The following is a 24,404-nucleotide window of genomic DNA, read 5'->3' on the forward strand; positions in this document are numbered from 1 at the left end:
TGAATTGCACTCACCACAGATAAGGTTAAAAATTGTTGTTACAAGAAGTTTAATCACCGTGACATCGACACAAAAGTTCTTTCAAATACAACAAATGAAAGAAAAGTGTTCCAATCATAACAAGCTGTATAATAACAAAAAGTATAGACATGATTTTCACCCAAGGATGCTGTCCCACATTATAGACGACCTCCCACCATTCATGATTCCCAAGGGGAGAGGTCCCCTTTTCAATCTCAGCATTACGTTGTTTCATGTGCACTGTCAGTCTATCAATATTAGGGGTTTTAAACTACAGAAGTAATCGAAGAAAGTGCTTTCCCTTCTTACTTCTCAGTCTCAATATTCAACAGCCCCTCCCTCCCCCTCCTTTGTGGGATCCTGGGGGCCATTATCACCCACGATCACCTGGGACACTGATTGTAGACCCCAATTGGTGGGGCAATTTTCCTGTTTATACCTCACACACTCAGTCACTTCCTCGTGTCTAATTCAGTTAAACATCCCATAATATTACCATTTCATGTTGGTCGGGAGCACTGGAGGAACCTTACTGTCCAATAAACTAAAAATCATTACCCCATAAACCATAGATTAAAAGTTCCCAGTCTGGTCCAATCTATCAATACATTGACTGAGTTTAGGACAGATGTGTTACCCCCCTGGGCAGTCCCAGAAGCTCTCAGCGATGCCCAGGAGACCCCGGGGGTGGAATTAGTCTCTGATGTTAGTGCAACACGGGCGATAGTGAATGGACAGCCCATTTTACAACCCGCACGATTTTCCTTTCCACTGAAGTCAGTGTAACTCGGGCTGTCGATTCACCATCGCTGTTTTGAGCTACGGCCAAAGAACAATTTCAACCCCAGCCTCAGATTTTCAGATGTAAGGAATCTTACTACACCAGGTTATAGTCCAACAGTTTTATTTGAAAATCACAAGCTTTCGGAGGCTTTCTCCTTCGTCAGGTGAGATCGTCACACTCACCTGACGGAGGAGAAAGCCTCCGAAAGCTTGTGATTTTCAAATAAAACTGTTGGACTATAACCTGGTGTTGTAAGATTCCTGACATTTGTCCACCCCAGTCCATCACCGGCATCTCCACATCAGATTTTCAGAGCAGCTCTTTAAAGGGAACGTGACCTGTCACTACTATCATTCACTACTGAGATTAATAGTCACACCTGTCACTACTATCACTCACTGCTGAGATTAACACTGTCACACCTGACATTTCTATGATTCATTACTGAGATTAATACCACGACAATTATGGAACTAAAGTAGTAAAATTCTACAACTGAAGTGGACAATCAATTGTAACACCACGAATTACAAGCAAACTCACCTAAAGTTACTATTTTTAGTGTTAGTGACAGACCCGCACAAAGAAAAGCACAAAGACCCCACGGATCCTTAAAAACAGCAAAGCTTCTGAGCTCCTGACATCATCCGAGGGCTGACCCGGGAGTGACATCATCCGAGGGCTGACCCGGGAGTGACATCATCCGAGGGCTGACCCGGGAGTGACATCATCCGAGGGCTGACCCGGGAGTGACATCATCCGAGGGCTGACCCGGGAGTGATACAATCACATCCAGCAACCCAGAAATAACTTCTTTCAAGTGGCAGATCCGGGAGTGATGTCAACAGAATCTCAGATTAATTTAACAGTTTTAGGGATTTGTTCCCACAATAAAATGCTGGAAACACGGGTTCAGTGAATGTGGTTTGAAATGTGTGTAAATGTCTCAGTGAGTCAGTGACCCGGTGAAATGACAGAGTCCCGGCCTCGTAGTCTAACTGAACTCGGATCCTGCTGATTGACCAGTTCAATGGGAGGACAGTGAACTCGGAATTGTGATAGGCTCTGAGAGGAGAATCATCATAAAAATCCAAACACCAGGATTTCCTGCTGAGCCTAAGATTAGACTCGTCCCCCTCCCTCTCTACACTCCCACACACAATCCCTATTCCCCAATCCTTCCCATCAGTCTCCACATCCCAGGAATGGGATCCTGAGGAGAAACTCTGGGAGCAGAGGACTTGGGGACAGTCTTTAAACCTCTCTGGGTGAGGTGGTTTGGGCTGTTCCCATTCAGTCCATGTTACTGATCTCAGATCATCAGACAGAACCAAGTTCCAGTTTACTGTCTTTGGATCCAGGCTCATCGGTGACCTTTGCCCTGGAGAGGAGAGAAGAGAAGAGATTGGTCAGACAGGGTTATTCCACTCAGATCAATGATTGACAGCTGCAGGGTGGGAGTGTCAGTATTTCCCAGACAGTGTCAGCCCCATATTACCTCTTACACTGGATTCATCCCATGTTAAATCAATGGCCTTCAATCAGAATCCCTGTTAAATAGCAGTGTGTGGGTCCCAGTGCTGTACACTCAGTGCAAACACTGCAGTGGAGACACACAGTAGCAGTCAGTTTAATCACACAAGCCCCTGGCACTGTGCTCACGTTCTCCCAGACACAATGGAGGGGATTCACCGGCACACAACACATCCCACAGACTCACAGTTCCAGCCCCACAATCTCAGCACCGGCTGTACTGGGAACACACAGCTCACAGGAGGGAGGATTCAGTGGGGAATTGAGGGGAATCTGATCTCCCTTCTGTACATTAAACTGTTGCTCCCTGTTCACTCTGAATTCACCAACACTCCCTCCGGACCCGGGTCTGAGACTCGGACCAATTCCGAGCTGTGAGGAGGGAACAGGAGCAGGAACTCGACCCTCGAATCCCTCGCACTGAAGAAACAGCACCGGGAAATAAAGGGTCAAATCAACAAATAAAGGGTCAAATCAACAAATAAAGGGTCAAATCATCAAATAAAGGGTTAAATAGAAATTAATGATCCCCGTTTAAGATTATAAACACACCTTGGAATATTCCCGCTCTCCCCCTGATCCCAGTCCCCTGCTCGATGACGATCCCTGGGACAGGGGCTGCCCCTGTTGAGCTGATTCTGCCTCCTCCCCAGAGCACAGATACTGACAGCCCTGTGAGGGACGGTGTCCCTTTAAGAGACACACTGATTGGCTGTGTGTAACTCCGATGTTAGCGAAGGGTTAATCAAATGGGACTGTTATTGATTCCTCTTTATATTAATGTAACTGTGTTCAGTAACTTTTCAATTGGAACTGATCTGACCAGCAGTTTGATTCTCCCTTTGATATGGACAGACCCTGTAACAAGACCTTCGGAGGCGTGTCGGTGCGAGTGGAACGGCATCTTGTAAACTCTTCGTCTTTGCACTTCACAGGGACATGAGAGAGGTGGGAATGGTGGTTCGTTGTCTGTAATGTTGAAGCTGGTTGTATTGATACATAAACAGCTGTCTGTAAAGGCCCCCCTGGAAGGAGAGACCCGTCGAAAGGAATACGGCCCAGTGTGAGGAACAGCAACACGTGCACTGGAGGGTTAGAATGTCTTTGATGGTTCTGTAACTGACCTCATCCTAAGGATTTGATTGACAGATCAATCAGGATGTGGAAATCATTGACAGGGGACATGAAAGGAACAAGAGGTAATACTAAAACATAACAGGATTGGGAAAAACGATAAACAGTCATAGTGGGAATAGAGAGCTCAGAATCTGATGGGGCCTGACCAGCCGACCATTTCACTGTTAACGTGTGGATTCTCCGGGTTAAAAACTCCTGAGTGCTGTTGTTGTGTGTGTTTAATTATTGTCAATAATAGTTATCATATGCTTAATAAACCTGTGACTATCCACCCGTATCATAGAATCGTTACAGCACAGGAGGAGGCCAATCGGCCCATCGAGCCTGTGCTGGCTCTTTGTCAGGACAATCCAGTTAGTCCCATTCCCCGGTCTCTCCCTGTAGCCCTGCAAATTTTTTCTCTTCAAATATTGATCAAATTCCGTTTTGAAAGCCACGATTGAATCTGCCTCCACCACCCCCTGGCAGTGTATTCCAGATCCCAACCTCTCGTCGCCATTGGTTCTTTTGCCAATCACCTTAAATCTGTGTCCTCTGGTTCTCGACCCTTCCACCAATGGGAACAGTGTCTCTTTATTTACTTTATCTAAACCCGTCATGATTTGAAACACTTCTATCCAATCTCCTCTTGTCCACGTGACTATTAAGTCACTGACCAGAGCGGAGCGGACCCCGAGGTGAGAGACCCGAGAGCGGGGATAAAAGGAGGGGCGACCCAAGACCCGAGAACAGAGCGGCGGCAGACCTGAGAGGGACCAGAGCCAGGACCATAGCGCCATGGGTGACTCGGCTGTACAGGGGGGGGGGGGGCGGGGGGAGAAGGTCAGGAGAGCAACAGTGATAGGGGATTCTACAGTTATGGGAACAGGCAGGCATTTCTGCAGCCACGGACGCGAGTCCAGGATGGTATGTGGCCTCCATGGCACCATGGTCAAGGATGTCACTGAGCGTCAGCAGACCATTCTGGAGGGGGAGGGTGAACTTCCAGAAGTCGTAGTCCATATCAGTATCGACGACATAGGGAGAAAGAGGGATGAGGTCCTGCAGACAGATTTTAAGGAGTTAGGAAAGAGATTAAGAAGCAGGACATCAAAGGTAGTAATCTCCGGATTACTCCCAGTGTCATGCGCCAGTGAGTATAGAAATCGGAAAATAGAGCAGATAAATGTGTGGCTGGAGAGATGGTGCAGGAGGGAGGGCTTTAGATACCTGGGGCATTGGGACTCGTGTTGGGGGAGGTGGGACCTGTACAGGCCAGAGGGGTTGCACCTCAATGGAGCTGGGACCAATGTCCTCGCGGGGAGGTACACGAGTGCTGTGGGGGGCGGTGGGTTTAAATTAATTTGGCAGGGGGATGGGCACCAGGATGTAGCATTAGAAAAGAGAAACAAGGGGCACAAAGGATTGGGAGAGACAGACAGCAATAGAGCAAGAAATAGTACAGTATTAGGTGGGATCGGACTAGGAGAGAGGAGAAGAAAGTCTAAGACTGGTTTGCAGTGTATGTGTGTAATCACACGAAGTGTGGTAAACAAGGTCAGTGAACTGCAGGCACAAATAGTCACAATTAGAATATGATGTCATGGCGATAACAGAGACCTGGCTCAAAAAGGGCAGGATTGGATACTAAATATTCCTGGTTACAAGGTCATCAGTGGAAGAGAGGGAAGGAAAGAAAGGAATGGGGGGGGGGAGGCAGTATTGATTAAGGTGAATAATGCAATGCTGGAGAGAGGATGTCCTGGAGGGGGCAAGGACAGAATCTATTTGGTTAGTTAAGAAACAATAGAGGTGCCATTACACTACTGGGAGTATTCTATAGGCCACCAACTAGTGGGAACAATATAGAGGAGCAAATTTGCAAGGAAATTACAGAGCGGTGCAAAAGCTATAGAGTAGTGATAATGGGGGACTTCAACTATCCCAATATAGTCCAGGATAATAATAATATAAGGGGCAAAGAGGGGGAGGAATTTTTGAAATGTGTTCAGGAGAACTTTCTTGATCAGTACGTATCCAGCTCAATGAGGAAGGAGACATTGCTGGACTTGGTTCTAGGGAATGAGGCGGGCCAAGTGGAGCAAGTGTCAGTGGGGGAGCATTTAGGGAACAGCAATCATAATATCATAAGGTTTAGAATAGCTATGGAAAAGGGCACGCACCACTCTAAAGTAAAAATACTCAATTGGAGGAGGGCCAATTTCAGTGGGATGAGAACAGATCTGGCCCAGGTAAACTGGAATCAAAGATTGGCAGGCAAAACTGTAATTGAACAGTGGGCAGCTTTGAAGGAGGAGATGGTTCGGGTACAGTCTAGGTACATTCCCACGAGGGAGAAAGGTAGGGCAACTAAAGCCAGAGCTCCCTCGATGACAAAAGAGATGGAGAGTAAGTTGAAACGGAAAAAAGGGGCGTATGGCAGATGTCAAGTGAGAACCAGGCAGAATACAGAAAGTTCAGAGGGCAAGTGAAAAAGGAAATAAGAGGGGCAAAGCCAGAGTATGAGAATAGACCGGCCAAAAAAAAATGGAGTCATAAAACTGAACAGACCACCCGGCATTGGACCACGAGGCACCGGACACGACAAAGGCAAACCAAGCCCAGTTGACCTTGCAAAGTCTTCCTCACTAACATCTGGGGACTTGTGCCAAAATTGGGAGAGCTGTCCCACGGACGAGTCAAGCAACAACCTGACAAAGCCATACACTCAGAATAATCCCTTCAGCCAACGTCCCAAACTCTTCCATCACCATCCCTGGGTATGTCCTGTCCCACCGGCAGGACAGACCGACCAGAGGTGGCGGTACAGTGATATACAGCAAGGAGGGAGTGGCCCTGGGAGTCCTCAACATTGACTCTGGACCCCATGAAATCTCATGGCATCAGGTCAAACATGGGCAAGGAAACCTCCTGCTGATTACCACCTACCGCCCTCCCTCAGCTGATGAATCAGTCCTCCTCCATGTTGAGCACCATTTGGAGGAAGCACTGAGAGTAGCAAGGGCACAGAATGTATTCTGGGTGGGGGACTTCAATGTCCATCACCAAGAATGGCTCGGTAGCACCACTACTGACTGAACTGGCCGAGTCCTGAAGGACATAGCTGCTAGACTGGGCCTGCGGCAGGCGGTGAGCGAACCAACATGAGGGAAAAACCTACTTGACCTCGTCCTCACCAATCTACCTGTCCATGACAGTATTGGTGGGAGTGACCACCGCACAGTCCTTGTGGAGATGAAGTCTCGTCTTCACACTGAGGACACCAAGCATCGTGTTATGTGCACTACCACCGTGCTAAATGGGATAGATTCAGAACAGAACTAGCAGCCCAAAACTGGGCATCCACGAGGCGCTGTGGGCCATCAGCAGCAGCAGAATTGTATTCCAGCACAATCTGTAACCTCATGGCCCAGCATATTCCTCACTCTACCATTACCAACAAGCCAGGCGATCAACCCTGTTTCAATGAGGAGTGCAGAAGAGCTTGCCAGGAGCAGTACCGGGCATACCTAAAAATGAGGTGCCAACCTGGTGAAGCTACAACACAGGACTACATGCATGCTAAACAGCGGAAGCAACATGCTATAGACAGAGCTAAGCGATTCCACAACCAATAGATCAGATCAAAGCTCTGCAGTCCTGCCACATCCAGTCGTGAACGGTGATGGAAAATTAAACAACTAATGGGAGGAAGAGGCTCTCTGAACATCCCCATCCTCAATGATGGCAGAGTCCAGCACGTGAGTGCAAAAGACAAGGCTGAAGCGTTTGCAACCATCTTCAGCCAGAAGTGCCGAGTGGATGATCCATCTTGGCCTCCGCCCGATATCCCCACCATCACAAAAGCCAGTCTTCAACCAATTCGATTCATTCCACGTGATATCAAGAAACGGTTGAGTGCACTGGATACAGCAAAGGCTACGGGCCCTGACAACAACCCGGCTGTAATGCTGAAAACTTGTGCTCCAGAACTCGCCGTGCCTCTATCCAAACTGTTCCAGCACAGCTATAACACTGGCATCTACCCGACAATGTGGAAAATTGCCCAGGTATGTCCTGTCCACAAAAAGGAGGACAAATCCAATCCGGCCAGTTACCGCCCCATCAGTCTACTCTCAATCATCAGCAAAGTGATGAAAGGTGTCGTCAACAGTGCTATCAAGCGGCACTTACTCACCAATAACCTGCTCACCGATGCTCAGTTTGGGTTCCCCCAAGACCATTCGGCTCCAGGCCTCTTGGTCCAAACATGGACAAAAGAGCTGAATTCCAGAGGTGAGGTGAGAGTGACTGCCCTTGACATCAAGGCAGCATTTGACTGAGTGTGGCACCAAGGAGCCCGAGTAAAATTGAAGTCAATGGGAATCAGGGGGAAAACTCTCCAGTGGCTGGAGTCATACCGAGCACAAAGGAAGATGGTAGTGGTTGTTGGAGGCCAATCATCTCAGCCCCAGGGCATTGCTGCAGGAGTTCCTCAGGGCTGTGTCCAAGGCCCAACCATCTTCAGCTGCTTCATCAATGACCTTCCCTCCATCATAAGGTCAGAAATGGGGATGTTCGCTGGTGATTGCACAGTGTTCAGTTCCATTCGCAACCCCTCAGATAATGAAGCTGTCCGTGCCTGCAAGCAGCAAGACCTGGATAACATCCAGGCTTGGGCTCATAAGTGGCAAGTAACATTCGCGCCAGACAAGTGCCAGGCAATTACCGTCTCCAAAAAGAGAGAGTCTAACCACATCCCCTTGACATTCAACGGCATTACCATCACCGAATCCCCCACCATCAACATCCTGGGGGTCACCATTCACTAGAAACTTAACTGGACCAGCCACATAAATACTATGGCTACAAGAGCAGGTCAGAGGCTGGGTATAATGTGGAGAGTGACTCACCTCCTGACTCCCCAAAGTCTTTCCACCATCTACAAGTCACAAGTCAGGAGTGTGATGGAATACTCTCCACTTACCTGGATGAGTGCAGCTCCAAAAACACTCAAAAAGCTCGACACCATCCAGGACAAAGCAGCCCGCTTGATTGGCACCCCTTCAACCACCCTAAACATTCACACCCTTCACCACCAGCGCACAGTCGCTGCAGTGTGTACCATCCACAGGGTGCACTGCAGCAACTCGCCAAGGCTTCTTCGACAGCACCTCCCAAACCTGCGACCTCTACCACCTAGAAGGACAAGAGCAGCAGGCACATGGGAACAACACCACCTGCACGTTCCCCTCCAAGTCACACACCATCCCGACTTGGAAATATATCACCGTTCCTTCATCGTCACTGGGTCAAAATCCTGGAACTCCCTACCTAACAGCACTGTTGGAGAACCTTCACCACACGGACTGCAGCGGTTCAAGAAGGTGGCTCATCACCACCTTCTCAAGGGCAATTAGGGATGGGCAATAAATGTTGGCCTTGCCAGCGACGCCCACATCCCATGAACGAAGAGAAAAAATGAGGGCATGGCCAAGGTACTGAATGAGTACATTGCATCGATCTTTACCAAGGAAGAAGATGCTGCCAGAGTCTCAGTAAAGGAAGATAAAGTTGAGACACTGGATGGGCTAAAAATTGATAAAGAAGAGGTACTTGAAAAGCTCGCTGACTTAAAGTAGATAAGTCACCCACTCTGAATGGGATGCATCCTTGGATGCTGAGGGAAGTAAGGGTGGAAATTGTGGAGGTACTGGCCATAATCTTCCAAACAACCATAGATACAGGGGTGGTGCCAGAGGTCTGGAGAATTGCAAATGTTACACCCTTGTTCAAAAAAGGGTGTAAGGATAAACCCAGCAACTATAGGCCAGCCAGTTTAATCTCAATGATGCGGAAACTTTTAGAAACTATAATCCAGGACAGAATTAACAATCAGTTGGATGAGTGTGGATTGATTAGGGAAAGCCAGCACGGATCTGTTAAAGGCAAATCATGTTTAACTAACCTGATAGAGATTTTTGACGAGGTAACAGAGAGGGTAGATGAGGGCAATGCAGTGGATGTGGTGTATATGGACTTTCAAAAGGCATTTAATAAAGTGCCACATGGTAGGCTTATCATCAAGATTGCGGCCCGTGGAATAAAAGGGGCAGTGGCAACATGGATACAGAATTGGCTAAGTGACAGGAAACAAACAGCAGTGGTGAACGGTTGTTTTTCGGACTGGAGGGAGGTGTACAGTGGTGTTCCCCAGGGGTCGGTGCTGGGACCACTGCTTTTGTTGATATATATTAATGACTTGGGTGTACAGGGCACAATTTCAAAATTTGCAGTTGACACAAAACTTGAAGGGTAGTGAACAGTGAGGAGGATAGTGATAGACTTCAAGAGGATATAGACAGGCTGGTGGCATGGGCGGACATGTGGCAGATGAAATTTAATGCAGAAAAATGTAAAGTGATACATTTCAGTACGAAGAACGAGGAGAGGCAATATAAACTAGATGGCACAACTCATAAAGGGTACAGGAACGAGAGATCTGGTGGTATATGTGCACAATTCGTTGAAATTTGCAGAGCAGGTTGAGAACACGGTTAATAAAGCATACGAGATCCTTGGCTTTATAAATGGAGGCATAGAGTACAAAAGTATGGAAGTCATGATGAACCTTTATTAAACACTGGTTCGGCCACAACTGGAGTATTGTGTCCAGCTCTGGCCCTGCACTTCAGGAAAGACGTGAAGACCTTAGCGAGGGTGCAGAAGAGATTTACTCGAATGATTCCAGGGATGAGGGACTTCAGTTACGTGGATAGACTGGAAAAGCTGTGGTTGTTCTCCTTGGAACAGAGAAGAGTTGTGAGGAGATTTGATCGAGGTTTTCAAAATCATGAAGGGTCGAGACGGAGTAGATATGGAGAAACTGGTCCCATTGGGGGAAGGGTCAAGAACCAGAGGACATAGATTAAGGTGATTGGCCAAAGAACCAAAGGTGACATGAGGAAAAACATTTTCACACAAGTGGTCAGGATTTGGAATACACTGCCCGAGGGGGTGGTGGAGGCAGATTCAACCATGGCCTTCAAAAGGGAGCTGGATAAGTACTTGAAAGCAAAAAATTTGCAGGGTTACGGGGAAAGGGCGGGGGAGTGGGACTAGCTGGATTGCTCTTGCATATAGCAGGCACTGACTCGATGCGTCGAATGGCCTCCTTCCATGCTGGAACCTTTCTAGGATTCGATGAGAACCGACTGTTAATTTTGTCCCGGATTATCGTTTCTAAAAGATTCCCCACCATCGACGTTAAACTGACTGGCCTGTAGTTTCCGGATGTTTCCTTACACCCTTGTTCAAAAATTTGCAGTTGAATTTGCAATTCTCCAGTCCTCTGGCACCACCCCCTGATCTAATGAGGATTGGAAGATTAGGGCCAGTACCTCCGCAATTTCCACCCTTATTTACCTCAGCAACCTAGGATGCATCCCATCCGGACCGTGTGACTTATCTACTTTAAGTATAGCCAACCTTTCTAGTACCTCCTCTTTATCAAATTTCACCCCATCCATTATCTCAACTACCTCCCCTTTTATTGTGACTTTGGCAGCATCTTCTTCCTTGGTAAAGACAGATGCAAAGTATTCATTTAGTACCTCGCCCATGCCCTCTGCCTCCATGCGGAGGTCTCCTTTTACGTCCTTAATTGGCCCTTTACCCCTCCCCTTACCCCCCGTTTACTGTTTATATGCCGACAGAAGACTTTTGGATTCCCTTTTCTCTTAGCTGCCAGTCTATTCTCATACTCTCTCTTTGCCTCCCTCATTTCATTTTTCACTTCCCCTCTGTATTTTCTATTTTCAGACTGGTTCTCACTTGTATTATCAACCTGACATCTGTCACACACCCGCTTTTTCTGCTTCATCTTACTCTCTATCTCTTTTGTCATCCAGGGAGCTCTGGCTTTAGTTGCCCTACCTTTCCCCCTCGTGGGAATGTACCTGGACTGTACCCAAACTATCTCCTCTTTAAAGGCCGCCCATTGATCAATTACAGTTTTGCCTGCAAATCTTTGATTCCAATTTACCCGGGCCAGATCCGTTGTCAACCCACTGTAATACTGTCGACCCTATTATATTGAGCAGGAACTTATCAGTAAGAACATCGTTCCTCTAACCCGCCCCTCTCTGACCCATGGGGGGTGAAGCTCTGGCCCATTACAGTGAGGAATGTTTAAAGCAGGTGTGACTGGGGACTGAGGATTAATCTCAGGCTCCTGATCCACACACACAGGGACCTGATATTAAAGTTCGGGGATATTCCCAACTGTCTAAACACAACTAACCCGACCTGCTCTCAGTCCCTTATATTGGAGAAAAGCTGCACGTTCTTACCAATGATTCCCAGTATGTCTGAGTGATACTTTCCCGATCCATTCAGCCTCTTCTGGATAAGTTGAGATATATTGGACAGGTTCAGGGTGAGCGCTGGAACATCTGGGTCTGTGACTCTCTGAGTCTCAGTCACTCTGGAATGAGAGAGGAGAGAATGTTTTTATCAGTGGGGACATTTCAGATCCGAAACCCAAAGGGGAACGAGTGATCAGTGCAACAACCTGCACCCCTTCTAATGCTCGTACTGAGGCCCCGCAGCAACCCATCCTGAAAATGGCAGAATCCCGGGATTTGCAGTCTCCCTGCATTCACACTGATCTCCACACGTGCAGTGGGATCCTGGTTTGCTGCCACTTCAGCTCAGTTTGTGATTTTCAAAGCCGTCTGTGTTCAGTCCAGTTTTTCTGTACTGGAGCCCTCATCTTTCCATTATTAATAATTATCATTATCCCGAGGGTCTCCAGTCTGTGCTCCCCACTCTGTGCAGGATCACACTCTCTACAATCATGTGAAGTGAAGAGAGGAGAAGGAACAGCCTCCCAGGGACCTGGGATCAGTGGGATTCCCTCACTGAGGGTCCAGTCACACTGACATTACTGGGAAATCTCAGCACTGACTCATTTCTCTGTTAGTGGATAGAATGAGCCAATCACAACACATTTTACTGTCACTAACACTGGGACCTGCCCCTCTCCTCATTTCTCCATGGGCTGGTTGATAGGACAAGCCAATCACACAGCACTTACTGACCCAATGGAATAAAGCTGTCACTGACACACATGGAGCCTTTCGGAAGCCTCGGTTAGATACAGGTCACTGCAGGTTTCTCTCTCTCTCACTTGCTGTCGAACAGGTTCCTGAGAAGCTCGACACACCGATGGAACAGCACAGGTCACTCCCATTTCCCACAATCTGCCTGAGCCAATAACCCCTCAAACCACAGTTAAACATCACTCAATATTCCCACCATTTGAAAGCACCTTATCTGGGAAGGTATCCAAGCGGTGATTCTACTTTCACTCTTCTCCCAGATACAGGGGAAGGTTCCCTATCAGCAGCAGGTACTGTATGACTGAGAGGAACTTACCTGGAAAGGAGCTGCTTCGAGTTCTGTGAATAAAGAGAGGAGATCAAATCAGTCAACGAACAAATCAACAACCAATGGAACCAAAGAGTGAATTTGGGATTGAGAGTAAAGAGTTCAGTGTATAACAGTAGGTGGGGCCGGTCACAGGAATGGGCAATAATCCCACATTTCACTGCACTCCATCCTGGGGCAGCACCAACACTCTGAGGGCAGGGCTGAGGGGGCAGCGCCAACACAACCAGGGCAGGGCTGAGGGGGCAGCGCCAACACTCCCAGGGCAGGGCTGAGGGGGCAGCGCCAACACTCCCAGGGCAGGGCTGAGGGGGCAGCGCCAACACTCCCAGGGCAGGGCTGAGGGGGCAGCGCCAACACTCCCAGGGCAGGGCTGAGGGGGCAGCGCCAACACTCCCAGGGCAGGGCTGAGGGGGCAGCGCCAACACTCCCAGGGCAGGGCTGAGGGGGCAGCGCCAATGCTGGACCCACCAACAATCTTCAAACAATTCAGCCCTCTCACCAGCCTCACAGAAACGTCCCATTCCCCAGACATGGCCCTGTTTATATTGAAGATGCACCTGAATAAAGGAGAGAGGGTCCCTCTGTACCAGACTCTGGGTTTCTCTATCCATTAATTGAATCTGTTCCATCCCATTTAATGCTTCAGAACAGCTTCTAATCTGTGAGAGAGCTCGGAGCCCCTCCTCATCCATCAGTTTCAGTGCGTATTCTTCATCTTCTTCCAGCTCTTTCCTCCATTCAGAGAAGCTCTTCGATAGCTTTCCTTTCAACTCATTGATTCGTGTCTGAAACCCAAACCAACTCTCATTACAAACGGCCCTTCCACACAGCTCTTACCCTGAGCACACAGCACTTTCCAGGGACGGGACAGTTTGTTTCGATCACTACTCGATCACCCGTTAAAGATAGACAAGCAGTGGGGGAGGGTCCACTGGGAGAGAAAAGAGAGTTTAACGAGTGTTGCCTTGAGCCTTGAGTTTAATAGAAAGAGCACTGTATTTAGACTGTGTATGGCACTGCCACCTGGTCCATCCACACCTGGAGTGATGGGTCCAGTTTTGGTGTCCACACCTGGTGAAGGAGATTGAGACTCTGGAGAGGACGGTGGCCAGAATGGATTTTAGTTCTGAGGATCGGCTCCAAGAGGGAGGGTGATTTCCAGAAAGGCAGGCCGAGAGGGACATGATTGAGGTTTTTAAAATGATCGAGGGATTATTGGACTCACTCGTTGGGTGAGGTACTTGAGATGGATCGGGATGGTAGGACTAGAGGGCCTGTGTATAAAATCCATAGGCACAGAGTTTGGTTAGACCCCAGAGTCCTCGATCTCTGGAACAGACTCCCTCAACATGTCGGGGGTATGGAGTCACTCCCACCCTTTAAAAGGGAGCTGGGAAGGAATTTCCCAGAGTTTGTCCTGAATTGTCTGCAGGTGTTTTTTCTCTCTTCTGTTTGCCTTTCCCAGGTGAGTCCATGGTTCGGGGTGGATCAGTGGTGTGTGTGATTGAACCCTGTCTGCATGGGGCAGGCTCGCTGGGACTAATGGTCTTTTCTTCCTCTTCCTTTCTATGTTCATCTGATACAGGCTTCAGGGCAAGTCTCCAACTCCCAGCCTCTGACTGTGTCTGTTTCAGGAAATCCAGTGCCCAAGTGATGTAATAATATTCCCTGGGAGGTGCAGGGAGAGTTAAGCAGCTCCCCCTCACATCAAACACACGGGGAACTCAGTGTAATCAGTGACTCGGCCCCAACACAACCAGTCTGGTTTGGAAGGCCTGTTTCTGATGTGCTCATTGACTCAGCGGGGAGAGAAACCCTTTCTAAATCCAGTCCCACTTTACCCACCTTTATTTCAGCTTCTGATCTCTCCAAGTCTCGCTGTTTGCTGGAACCATTCTGCTGGACTCGAAGCTTCTCGATTTCTCTCTCCAATTCTTCCTGTAAAGGCAATTAGAAAGTCTTTAAAATAACAGGGCTTTGGTGAGACTACACCTGGAGTACCGTGTACAGTTTTGGTCTCCTTACCTAAGGAAGGATATACTTGCCTTAGAGGCAGTTTCACGAAGATTCACTGGATTGATTCCTGGGATGAGAGGGTTGTCCTATGAGGAGAGATTGAGTACAATGGGCCTATACTCTCTGGAGTTTAGAAGATTGATAGGTGATCTCATTGAAACATGTAAGATTCTGAGAGGGCTTGACAGGGTAGATGCTGAGAGGTTGTTTCCCCTGACCGGACAGTCTAGAATTTGGTGGCATAGTCTCAGGATAAGGGGTGGGCCAATTAGGACTGAGATGAGGAGAAATTTCTTCACTCAGAGGGTTGGAATTCTCTACCCCAGAGGGCTGTGGATGCTCAGTCGTTGAGTATGTTCGAGACTGAGATCTATAGATTTTTAGACTCTAAGGGAATGAAGGGGTATGGGGATCTGGCGGAAAAGTGGAGTTGAGGTCGAAGATCAGCCATGATCTTTTGTATGGCGGAGCAGGCTCGAGGGACCGTATGCTCCTTTTCCTTATGTTCTTATATCAACAACCTGCATTTATATCGCGCTTTTAACGTAGTAAAACCTCCCAAGGCTCTTCACAGGAGAGTCATCACACAAAAATTGACACCGAGCCAAAGAAGGAGACTTTAGCACAGGTGACAAAATGCTTGGTTAAAGAGGTAGGTTTTAAGGAGAGTCTTCGAGGAGGAGAGGGAGAGGTGGAGAGATGGAGAGGTTTGGGGAGGGAAATCCAGAGCTTAAGGCCGAGTCTGCTGAAGGCACGGCCGCCAATGGTGGGGCAAAGGAATTTGGGCATGCACAAGAGGCCAGAGTTGGAGGAACGCAGAGTTCTCGGAGGGTTGTAGGACTGGAGTAGGTTACAGAGATAGGAAGGGGTGAGGTCATGGGGGGATTTGAATTTTATAATTGAGGCGTTGCTGGACTGGGAGCCAATACAGGTCAGCGAGCACATGGGTGATGGGTGAATGGGACTTGGTACAAGTTGGGATATGGGCAGCAGAGTTTTGGATGAGCTCATATTTAAGGAGGGAGGTCGGCCAGGAAAGTATTGGAATAGTCAAGTCTGGAGATAACAAAAGCATGGATGAGGGTTTCAGTAGCTGATGGGCTGAGGCAGGGGTGGACACAGTCGATGTTCCAGAGGTGGAAGTAGGTGGTCTTAGTGATGGAGAGGATATGGGGTCGGAATCTCAGCTCGGTCAAATAGGACGCTGAGATTGCGATACGTCTGGTTTAGCCTGAGACAGTGGAAAGGGAGGGGGATGGAATAGGTGGCTCGGGAACGGAGTTTGTGGCCGGGGGCGGGGAGTGTCTCAGACAATGGCTTCAGTCTTCCCAATTAATTGGAGGAAATTTCGACTCATCCAGGACTTGATGTCGGACCATCAGTGTGAGAAATCAGAGGCAGTGGAGGGGTCGAGTGAGGTAGTGCTGAGGTAGAGCTGGGTGTCATCAGTCCAAGTGTGGAACCTCACAATGTGTTTTCAGATGATGCCGCCGTGGGGCAGCATGCAGATGAGAAATAGGAGGAGGTCAAGGATAGATCCATGGGGGACTCCAGAGGTATCGGGGGGGTGGGGAGAGAAGCCATTGTCGGAGATTCTTTGGCTACGACGGGATAGATCGGAATGGAACCGGGCGAGGGCAGTCCCACTCAGCTGGACAAAAGGACAGGCGTTGGAGGAGGATGGTGTGGTCAACCATGTCAAAGGCTGCAGACAGGTGGAGAAGGATGAGGAGGGATAGTTCACCACGGCCACAGTCACAAAGGATCTCATTTGTGACTTTTTAGTCGGGCCGTTTAAGTACAGTGGCAGAGGTGGAATCCTGATTGGAGAGGTTCAAACATGGAGTTGCGGGAAAGACTGCCACAGATTTGGGAGGTGACAACACGTACAAGGACTTGAGAGGAAAGGGAGATTGGAGATGAGGTGGTCGTCTGCAAGGACAGAGGGGTCTAGGGTGAGTTTTTTGAGGAGGGGGTGATGACAGCAGATTTGAAAGGGAGTGGGACAGTACCTGAAGAGAGGGAACTATTTACAATATCAGCTAGCATCGGGGCCAGGAAGGACATAAGAACATAAGAAATAGGAGCAGGAGTAGGCCATACGGCCCCTCGAGCCTGCTCCGCCATTCAATAAGATCATGGCTGATCTTCGACCTCAACTCCACTTGCCCGCCCTATCCCCACATCCCTTGATTCCCTTCGTGTCCAAAAATCTATCGATCTCAGTCTTGAATATACTCAATGACTGAGCATCCATAGCTCTCTGGGATAGAGAATTCCAAAGATTCACAACACTCAGTGAAGAAATGTTTCCTCATCTCGGTCCTAAATGGCCGACTAGGACTCCGAGTTCTAGACTCTCCAGCCAGGGGAAACAGTCTCTCAGCATCGACCCTGTCAAGCCCTCTAAGAACGTGATATGTTTCAATGCGATCATCTTTCATTCGACTCAATACCAGAGAGAATACAGGCCCATTCTACTCAAACTCTCCTCATTGGACAACCCTCTCATCCCAGGAATCAATCTAGTGAAACTCCTTTGCACCCAGTCAAAGGCAAGTATATCCTTCCTTAGATCAGGAGATTGAAACTGGACACAGTACTCCAGGTGTGGTCTCACCAGAGCCTTATATCATTGCAGCAAGACCTCCTTACTCGTATACTCCAACCCCCTTGCAATAAAGGCTAACATACCATTTGGGGAAGTTGGGTGGTCAGTAATTTACCGGGAATAGGGTCGAGAGAGCAGGAGGTGGGTCTCATGAACAAGGTGAGCATGGAGAGGGCATGAGGAGAGATAGGAGATAAATTAGAGCACAATGTGAGTTCAGGGCTAGGGCGGGGGGAACCTTGGGGGAAGTTTGGTTTGGTGGGCTAGGGGAAGGGAGGGAAGAGGCGGAGGCAGCTGAACGGATCACATAGAATGGACAGTACAGGAACAGGCCATTCGGCCCAACAGGTGTATGCCAGTGTTTATGCTCCACACGAGCCTCCTCCCATTTTACTTCATCTAACACCATCAACTTATCCTTCTATTCCTTTCTCCCTCATGTGTTTATCAGCCTCCCTGTAAATGGTATCTATGATATTCGCCTCAACTACTCCTTGTGGTAACACGTTCCACATTCAAACTACTCTCTGATAAAGAAGTTTCTCCTGAATTCCCTCTTGGATTTATTCGTGACAGTCTTATATTTATGGCCCCTTGTTGACCAAAGGACCAAGGATGGTCTCTCGAGAGGTGGATCAGGAATTCTAATATTTTAATCAGGTTGCCAGCCTCAGATTTTAGCTGCCATCTGGATTTAATGGCTGTGGGCCGGGATTTCCAGGGCTCGGGAAACCTGGCAGCTGAAGGGAAGCGGGAGCTGCCGGATCCAGCAGGTAAGTGCTTTTCCAGCACTGCTTGTGGGCCAGGAGGAGCAGGAGCGAGCTCTCCCCCGGACCTTCAAGCAATCCTGCCGCCATCTCTCCCCAACCCCCACGATCGGGCTACACACTTCGCTATCTGCCTCCCTCCCAACAATTGGCCAAACCCCCGCTGATCTCACAGCCCCTGGTGGTCTCTGTCCCCCCGCCATTTCATCCCCCGTAATCTCACACTCCCGGGTGTGATCTCACAATCCCCCGCTGAGTAAACCAATTCCATTGAGGTACTCCCTCCCCTCAAATAACGGACTCAGTATCCGGGCCCCGAGCAGAAATATTCCCTTCTGTGGCTCTCAGTAAAGAGGCGCTCCCTACCCTGTATAAACTGAGTAACCACACACACCGGCTTCTTTTCACACTGACTCACCATGTGCTGCCAGACTGGGCCTGCGGCAGGTGGTGAGCGGACCAACATGAGGGAAAGACCTACTTGACCTCGTTCTCACCAATCTACCTGTCGCAGGTGCATCTGTCCATGACAGTATTGGTAGGAGTGACCACCGCACAGTCCTCGTGGAGACGAAGTCCCGTCTTCGCACTGAGGACACCATCCAACATGTTGTGTGGCACTATCACCGTGCTAAATGGGATAGATTCAGAACAGATCGAGCAGCTCAAAACTGGGCATCCATGAGGCGCTGTGGGCCATCAGCAGCAGCAGAATTGTATTCCAGCACAATCTGTAACCTCATGGCCCGGCAAATTCCTCACTCTACCATTACCAACAAGCCAGGGGATCAACCCTGGTTCATTAAGGAGTGTAGAAGAGCATGTCAGGAGCACCACCAGGCGTACCTAAAAATGAGATGCCGCCCTGGTGAAGCTACAACTCAGGACTACATGCATGCTAAACAGCAGAAGCAACATGCTATAGACAGAGCTAAGCAATTCCACAACCAATGGATCAGATAAAAGCTCTGCAGTCCGACCACATCCAGTCTGAATGGTGGTGGAAAATTAAACAACTAATGGGAGGGGGAGGCTCTGTAAACATCCCCATCCTCAATGATGGCAGAGTCCAGCATGTGAGTGCAAAAGAAGAGGCTGAGGCATTGCAACCATCTTCAGCCACAAGTGCCGAGTGGATGATCCATCTCGGCCTCCTCCCGATATCCCCATCATCACAGAAGCCAGTCTTCAGCCAATTCGATTCACTCCACGTGATATCAAGAAACGGCTGAGTGCACTGGATACAACAGAGGCTATGGGCCCCGACAACATCCCGGCTGTAGTGCGAAAGACGTGTGCTCCAGAACTAGCCGCGCCTCTAGCCAAACTGTTCCAGTACAGCTACAACACTGGCATCTACCCGACAATGTGGAAAATTGCCCAGGTATGTCCTGTCCACAAAAAGGAGGACAAATCCAATCCGGCCAATTACCGCCCCATCAGTCTACTCTCAATCATCAGCAAAGTGATGGAAGGTGTCGTCGACAGTGCTATCAAGCGGCACTTACTCACCAATAACCTGCTCACCGATGCTCAGTTCGGGTTCTGCCGGGACCACTCGGCTTCAGACCTCGTTACAGCCTTGGTCCAAACATGGACTGAAGAGCTGAATTCCAGAGGTGAGGTGAGAGTGACTGCCCTTGACATCAAGGCAGCATTTCATCGAGTGTGGCACCAAGGAGCCCGAGTAAAATTGAAGTCAATGGGAATCAGGAGGAAAACTCTCCAGTGGCTGGAATCATACCTAGCACAAAGGAAGATGGTAGTGGTTGTTGGAGGCCAATCATCTCAGCCCCAGGACATTGCTGCAGGAGTTCCTCAGGGCAGTGTCCGAGGCCCAACCATCTTCAGCTGCTTCATCAATGACCTTCCCTCCATCATGTGGTCAGAAATGGGTATGTTTGCTGATGATTGCACAGTGTTCAGTTCCATTCGCAACCCCTCAGATAATGAAACAGTCCGTGCCTGCATGCAGCAAGACCTGCACAACATCCAGGCTTGGGCTGATAAGTGGCAAGTAACATTCGCACCAGATAAGTGCCAGGCAATGACCACCTCCACTTTACATTCAATGGCATTACCATCATCGAATCCCCCACCATCAACATCCTGGGGGTCATCATTGAACAGAAATTTAACTGGACCAGCCATATAAATACTGTGGCTACAAGAGCAGGTCAGAGGCTGGGTATTCTGTGGCGATTGACTCACCTCCTGACTCCCAAAGCCTTTCCATCATCAACAAGACACAAGTCAGGGGTGTGATGAAATACTCTCCACTTGCCTGGATGAGTGCAACTCCAACAACACTCAAAAAGCTCGACACCATCCAGGACAATGCAGCTCGCTTGATTGGCACCCCATACACCCTTCACCACCGGCGCACCATGGCTGCAGTGTGTACCATCCACAGAATGCACTGCAGCAACTCGCCAAGGCTTCTTCGACAACACCTCCCAAACCCACGACCTCTACCACCTGGAAGGACAACAGCAGCAGGCACATGGGAACACCACCACCTGCACGTTCCCCTCTAAGTCTCACACCATCCTGACTTGGAAATATATCGCCGTTCCTTCATCATCGTTGGATCTAAATCCTGGAACTCCCTACCTGACAGCACTGTGTGAGAACCTTCACCACACGGACTGCAACGGTTCAAGAAGGCGGCTCACCACCACCTTCCCAAGGGCAATTAGGGATGGGCAATAAATGCTGGCCTCGCCAGTGACGCCCACATCCCATGAACAAATAAAAAACAAATTTTCACACGGACTCAGCTCCTCCATTTCCAGGAATCAGCCGAGGGGAAAGGGAGACAGACTCAGTCACACCAGCATTTCTCAAACACCAATTCCCTCTTGTTGTGAGAAACAGTTTCTCCCCCCAGCCCCTGAGTCTCCCCCCGTGGGTGTCCCTCACTCCCCCCACCGGTGATGGTCCTCTCCCTGCTGGTCAGATGGCAGAATACCCCAGCGTTACACAGGGCTACAATATGCTCTGCTCTACAGCCCTATGCCATGGAGTGCCAGTTCTCACAGGTGCCCACACAGTGAATTACTGAGCTCTACAGTGCCCTCACCAGGAGGGGCTGAGTGTGGGTGAGGGGCAGTCACCCTGGGCCACTCTCACACCCTCCCAGAGCCCACCCTGTTCTCTCAGACTGTAAGAGAAAGGAGAGGGAGCAAATCTGACTGACAAACAGCTGTAAACCCAGACCCGGGGCAGCAAGAAAACACTGGGATAAATCAGCACTGTCTGCAATAAGTTCTAATTAATGTTGGTCATTAACAGGAAAATTCTCCCTCACTGTATTTAATATCGGGATTTGTGTCACTCACCTTAATTGCAGCTTGTGCCTGATCCAGGCTCAGCAGTGTGTGGGATTTATGTTTCCCTATTATTACACAAGAAACACACACACACTCTGCATCATCTTCACAGTAGTATTCAAGGATCTTCTTATGGTCAACGCACTGCCTGTCTTTAAGGTCAGCTACAGGCTCGATGAGGGTGTGTCCACTGAAGGCCTTGTTCAGCAGATGTGGTTTTAAATGATGGGAGCAAAGAGATATTTCACATTTCAGACACGTCTTCACAGCTGGGGATGGATTCTCGACACAGTAATCGCAGACGACACGGGCTGAATCAGCAGCAGGCTGTGGCCGCTTGTATTTTTCCACAATATTACACAGCGTAACGTTTCTCTCCAGACTGGGCCTGGGGTTGAATTTCCGGTGACACTGAGGACACTCAAACCCTTCTGGGCCTGGTGACTGGGCCCAAACTCCCTCAATACATTTCAAACAGAAACTGTGCTGACAGGACAACACCACCGGGTCCTGGTACACCTGGAGACACACAGCACAGGTTAATTCATCCTCGAAAGCTCCGGGCTCCATTCCTCCAGCTCCTGAAGCAGCACAAGAGAGAGCGAGGAACCAGAGCAGGAAGTGAAATTCTTATAAACACTCGGTGCCGGGAGTGACGGGGCAGCAAACTGGGCCCAGTGAACACAAACCGAAAATAATCAGCTCAGAACAGACCCAGAATGGTTCAAGAAACAAATTAAACCGGAGATAAAGAGGAAAAAATCCCCTTTCCAAACCCTGCAGAGAGGAAGGTGGAAAATAAACCCGGGAACCGCCTCTCTGCCTGACGCGCCTGCGCGGGGCTCCCCCCCCCCCCGGGGGCACTGGGCCCGGGCCGGAGCAGAGCGAGGGAGGGACGGGCAATGTGGAGCCTGGAGAGGCGGCTCCACCCCCCGGGGGAACCTGGGGCTCTTCCAGCACCAACAGGCCCGGACACTGCGGCCTCTCCACACAGAGCCGCAAACTACAGCGGCGCTGCTCGGACTCGGCCTTTGGGCTGAGCGGGGAGTCATCTCCCTGTGAGCGGGCTGATGAGAGCAGGAGCTGCGGGACTGTGGAATTGGACAGCAGCTTTCGGCACAATAATCTCCACTGGAAATGGTGGGGAGTGGGTTAGAGCCCAGAACAGGGGGGGAATGGAGAGAGAGAGAGTGTAGGGGGAGGGAATGGAGAAAGAGAGAGAGTGTAGGGGGAGGGAATGGAGAGAGAGAGAGTGTAGGGGGAGGGAATGGAGAGAGAGAGAGTGTAGGGGGAGGGAATGGAGAGAGAGAGAGAGTAGGGGGAGGGAATGGAGAGAGAGAGAGTGTAGGGGGAGGGAATGGAGAGAGAGAGAGTGTAGGGGGAGGGAATGGAGAGAGAGAGAGTGTAGGGGGAGGGAATGGAGAGAGAGAGTGTAGGGGGAGGGAATGGAGAGAGAGAGTGTAGGGGGAGGGAATGGAGAGAGAGAGAGTGTAGGGGGAGGGAATGGAGAGAGAGAGAGAATGTAGGGGGAGGGAATGGAGAGAGAGAGAGTAGGGGGAGGGAATGGAGAGAGAGAGAGAGTGTAGGGGGAGGGAATGGAGAGAGAGAGAGAGAGAGTAGGGGGAGGGAATGGAGAGAGAGAGAGTGTAGGGGGAGGGAATGGAGAGAGAGAGAGAATGTAGGGGGAGGGAATGGAGAGAGAGAGAGTAGGGGGAGGGAATGGAGAGAGAGAGAGAGTGTAGGGGGAGGGAATGGAGAGAGAGAGAGAGAGAGTAGGGGGAGGGAATGGAGAGAGAGAGAGAGTGTAGGGGGAGGGAATGGAGAGAGAGAGAGTGTAGGGGGAGGGAATGGAGAGAGAGAGAGTGTAGGGGGAGGGAATGGAGAGAGAGAGAGTGTAGGGGGAGGGAATGGAGAGAGAGAGAGTGTGTAGGGGGAGGGAATGGAGAGAGAGAGAGTGTAGGGGGAGGGAATGGAGAGAGAGAGAGAGTGTAGGGGGAGGGAATGGAGAGCGAGAGAGAGTGTAGGGGGAGGGAATGGAGAGAGAGAGAGAGTGTAGGGGGAGGGAATGGAGAGAGAGAGAGTGTAGGGAGAGGGAATGGAGAGAGAGAGAGTGTAGGGGGAGGGAATGGAGAGAGAGAGAGTGTAGGGGGAGGGAATGGGGAGAGAGAGAGTGTGTAGGGGGAGGGAATGGAGAGAGAGAGAGTGTAGGGGGAGGGAATGGAGAGAGAGAGAGTGTAGGGGGAGGGAATGGAGAGAGAGAGAGTGTAGGGGGAGGGAATGGAGAGAGAGAGAGTGCAGGGGGAGGGAATGGAGAGAGAGAGAGTGTCGGAGGGAATGGGGAGAGAGAGAGTGTGTAGGGGGAGGGAATGGAGAGAGAGAGAGTGTAGGGGGAGGGAATGGAGAGAGAGAGAGTGTAGGGGGAGGGAATGGAGAGAGAGAGAGTGTAGGGGGAGGGAATGGGGAGAGAGAGAGTGTGTAGGGGGAGGGAATGGAGAGAGAGAGAGTGTAGGGGGAGGGAATGGAGAGAGAGAGAGTGCAGGGGGAGGGAATGGAGAGAGAGAGAGTGTAGGGGGAGAGAATGGAGAGAGAGAGAGTGTAGGGGGAGGGAATGGAGAGAGAGAGAGTGTAGGGGGAGGGAATGGAGAGAGAGAGAGTGTAGGGGGAGGGAATGGAGAGAGAGAGAGTGTAGGGGGAGGGAATGGAGAGAGAGAGTGTGTAGGGGGAGGGAATGGAGAGAGAGAGAGAGTGTGTAGGGGGAGGGAATGGAGAGA

General features: G+C 49.8%; 1 protein-coding gene across 1 annotated transcript; it reads right to left on the minus strand.

The window, feature by feature from the left end:
• Window positions 1-1,032: 1,032 nt before the first annotated feature.
• LOC137332608 (E3 ubiquitin/ISG15 ligase TRIM25-like) lies at window positions 1,033-22,848 on the minus strand. Its single transcript, XM_067996568.1, has 6 exons — window positions 21,643-22,848; window positions 14,753-14,845; window positions 13,465-13,692; window positions 12,893-12,915; window positions 11,806-11,939; window positions 1,033-2,186 (listed from the first exon to the last, which is right to left on the minus strand). Exons 1-6 carry the CDS (start codon window positions 22,201-22,203, stop codon window positions 1,663-1,665), a joined length of 1,563 nt encoding a protein of 520 aa, XP_067852669.1. The 5' UTR covers window positions 22,204-22,848; the 3' UTR covers window positions 1,033-1,662.
• Between the last annotated feature and the right edge of the window lie 1,556 nt (window positions 22,849-24,404).

This window comes from Heptranchias perlo, chromosome 14 (assembly GCF_035084215.1).
Source record: "Heptranchias perlo isolate sHepPer1 chromosome 14, sHepPer1.hap1, whole genome shotgun sequence".
Classification (NCBI taxonomy): domain Eukaryota; kingdom Metazoa; phylum Chordata; class Chondrichthyes; order Hexanchiformes; family Hexanchidae; genus Heptranchias; species Heptranchias perlo.

Coding starts and splice junctions, on each gene's coding strand:
- LOC137332608 (XM_067996568.1), bottom strand. CDS start 22,203: ATGGAGCCCGGAGCTTTCGAGGATGAATTAACCTGTGCTGTGTGTCTC. Junction 14,846..21,642: donor AGGCACAAGCTGCAATTAAG/GTGAGTGACACA, acceptor TTGCCTTTACAG/GAAGAATTGGAGAGAGAAAT. Junction 12,916..13,464: donor ACCCTCTCTCCTTTATTCAG/GTGCATCTTCAA, acceptor CTTTATTCACAG/AACTCGAAGCAGCTCCTTTC.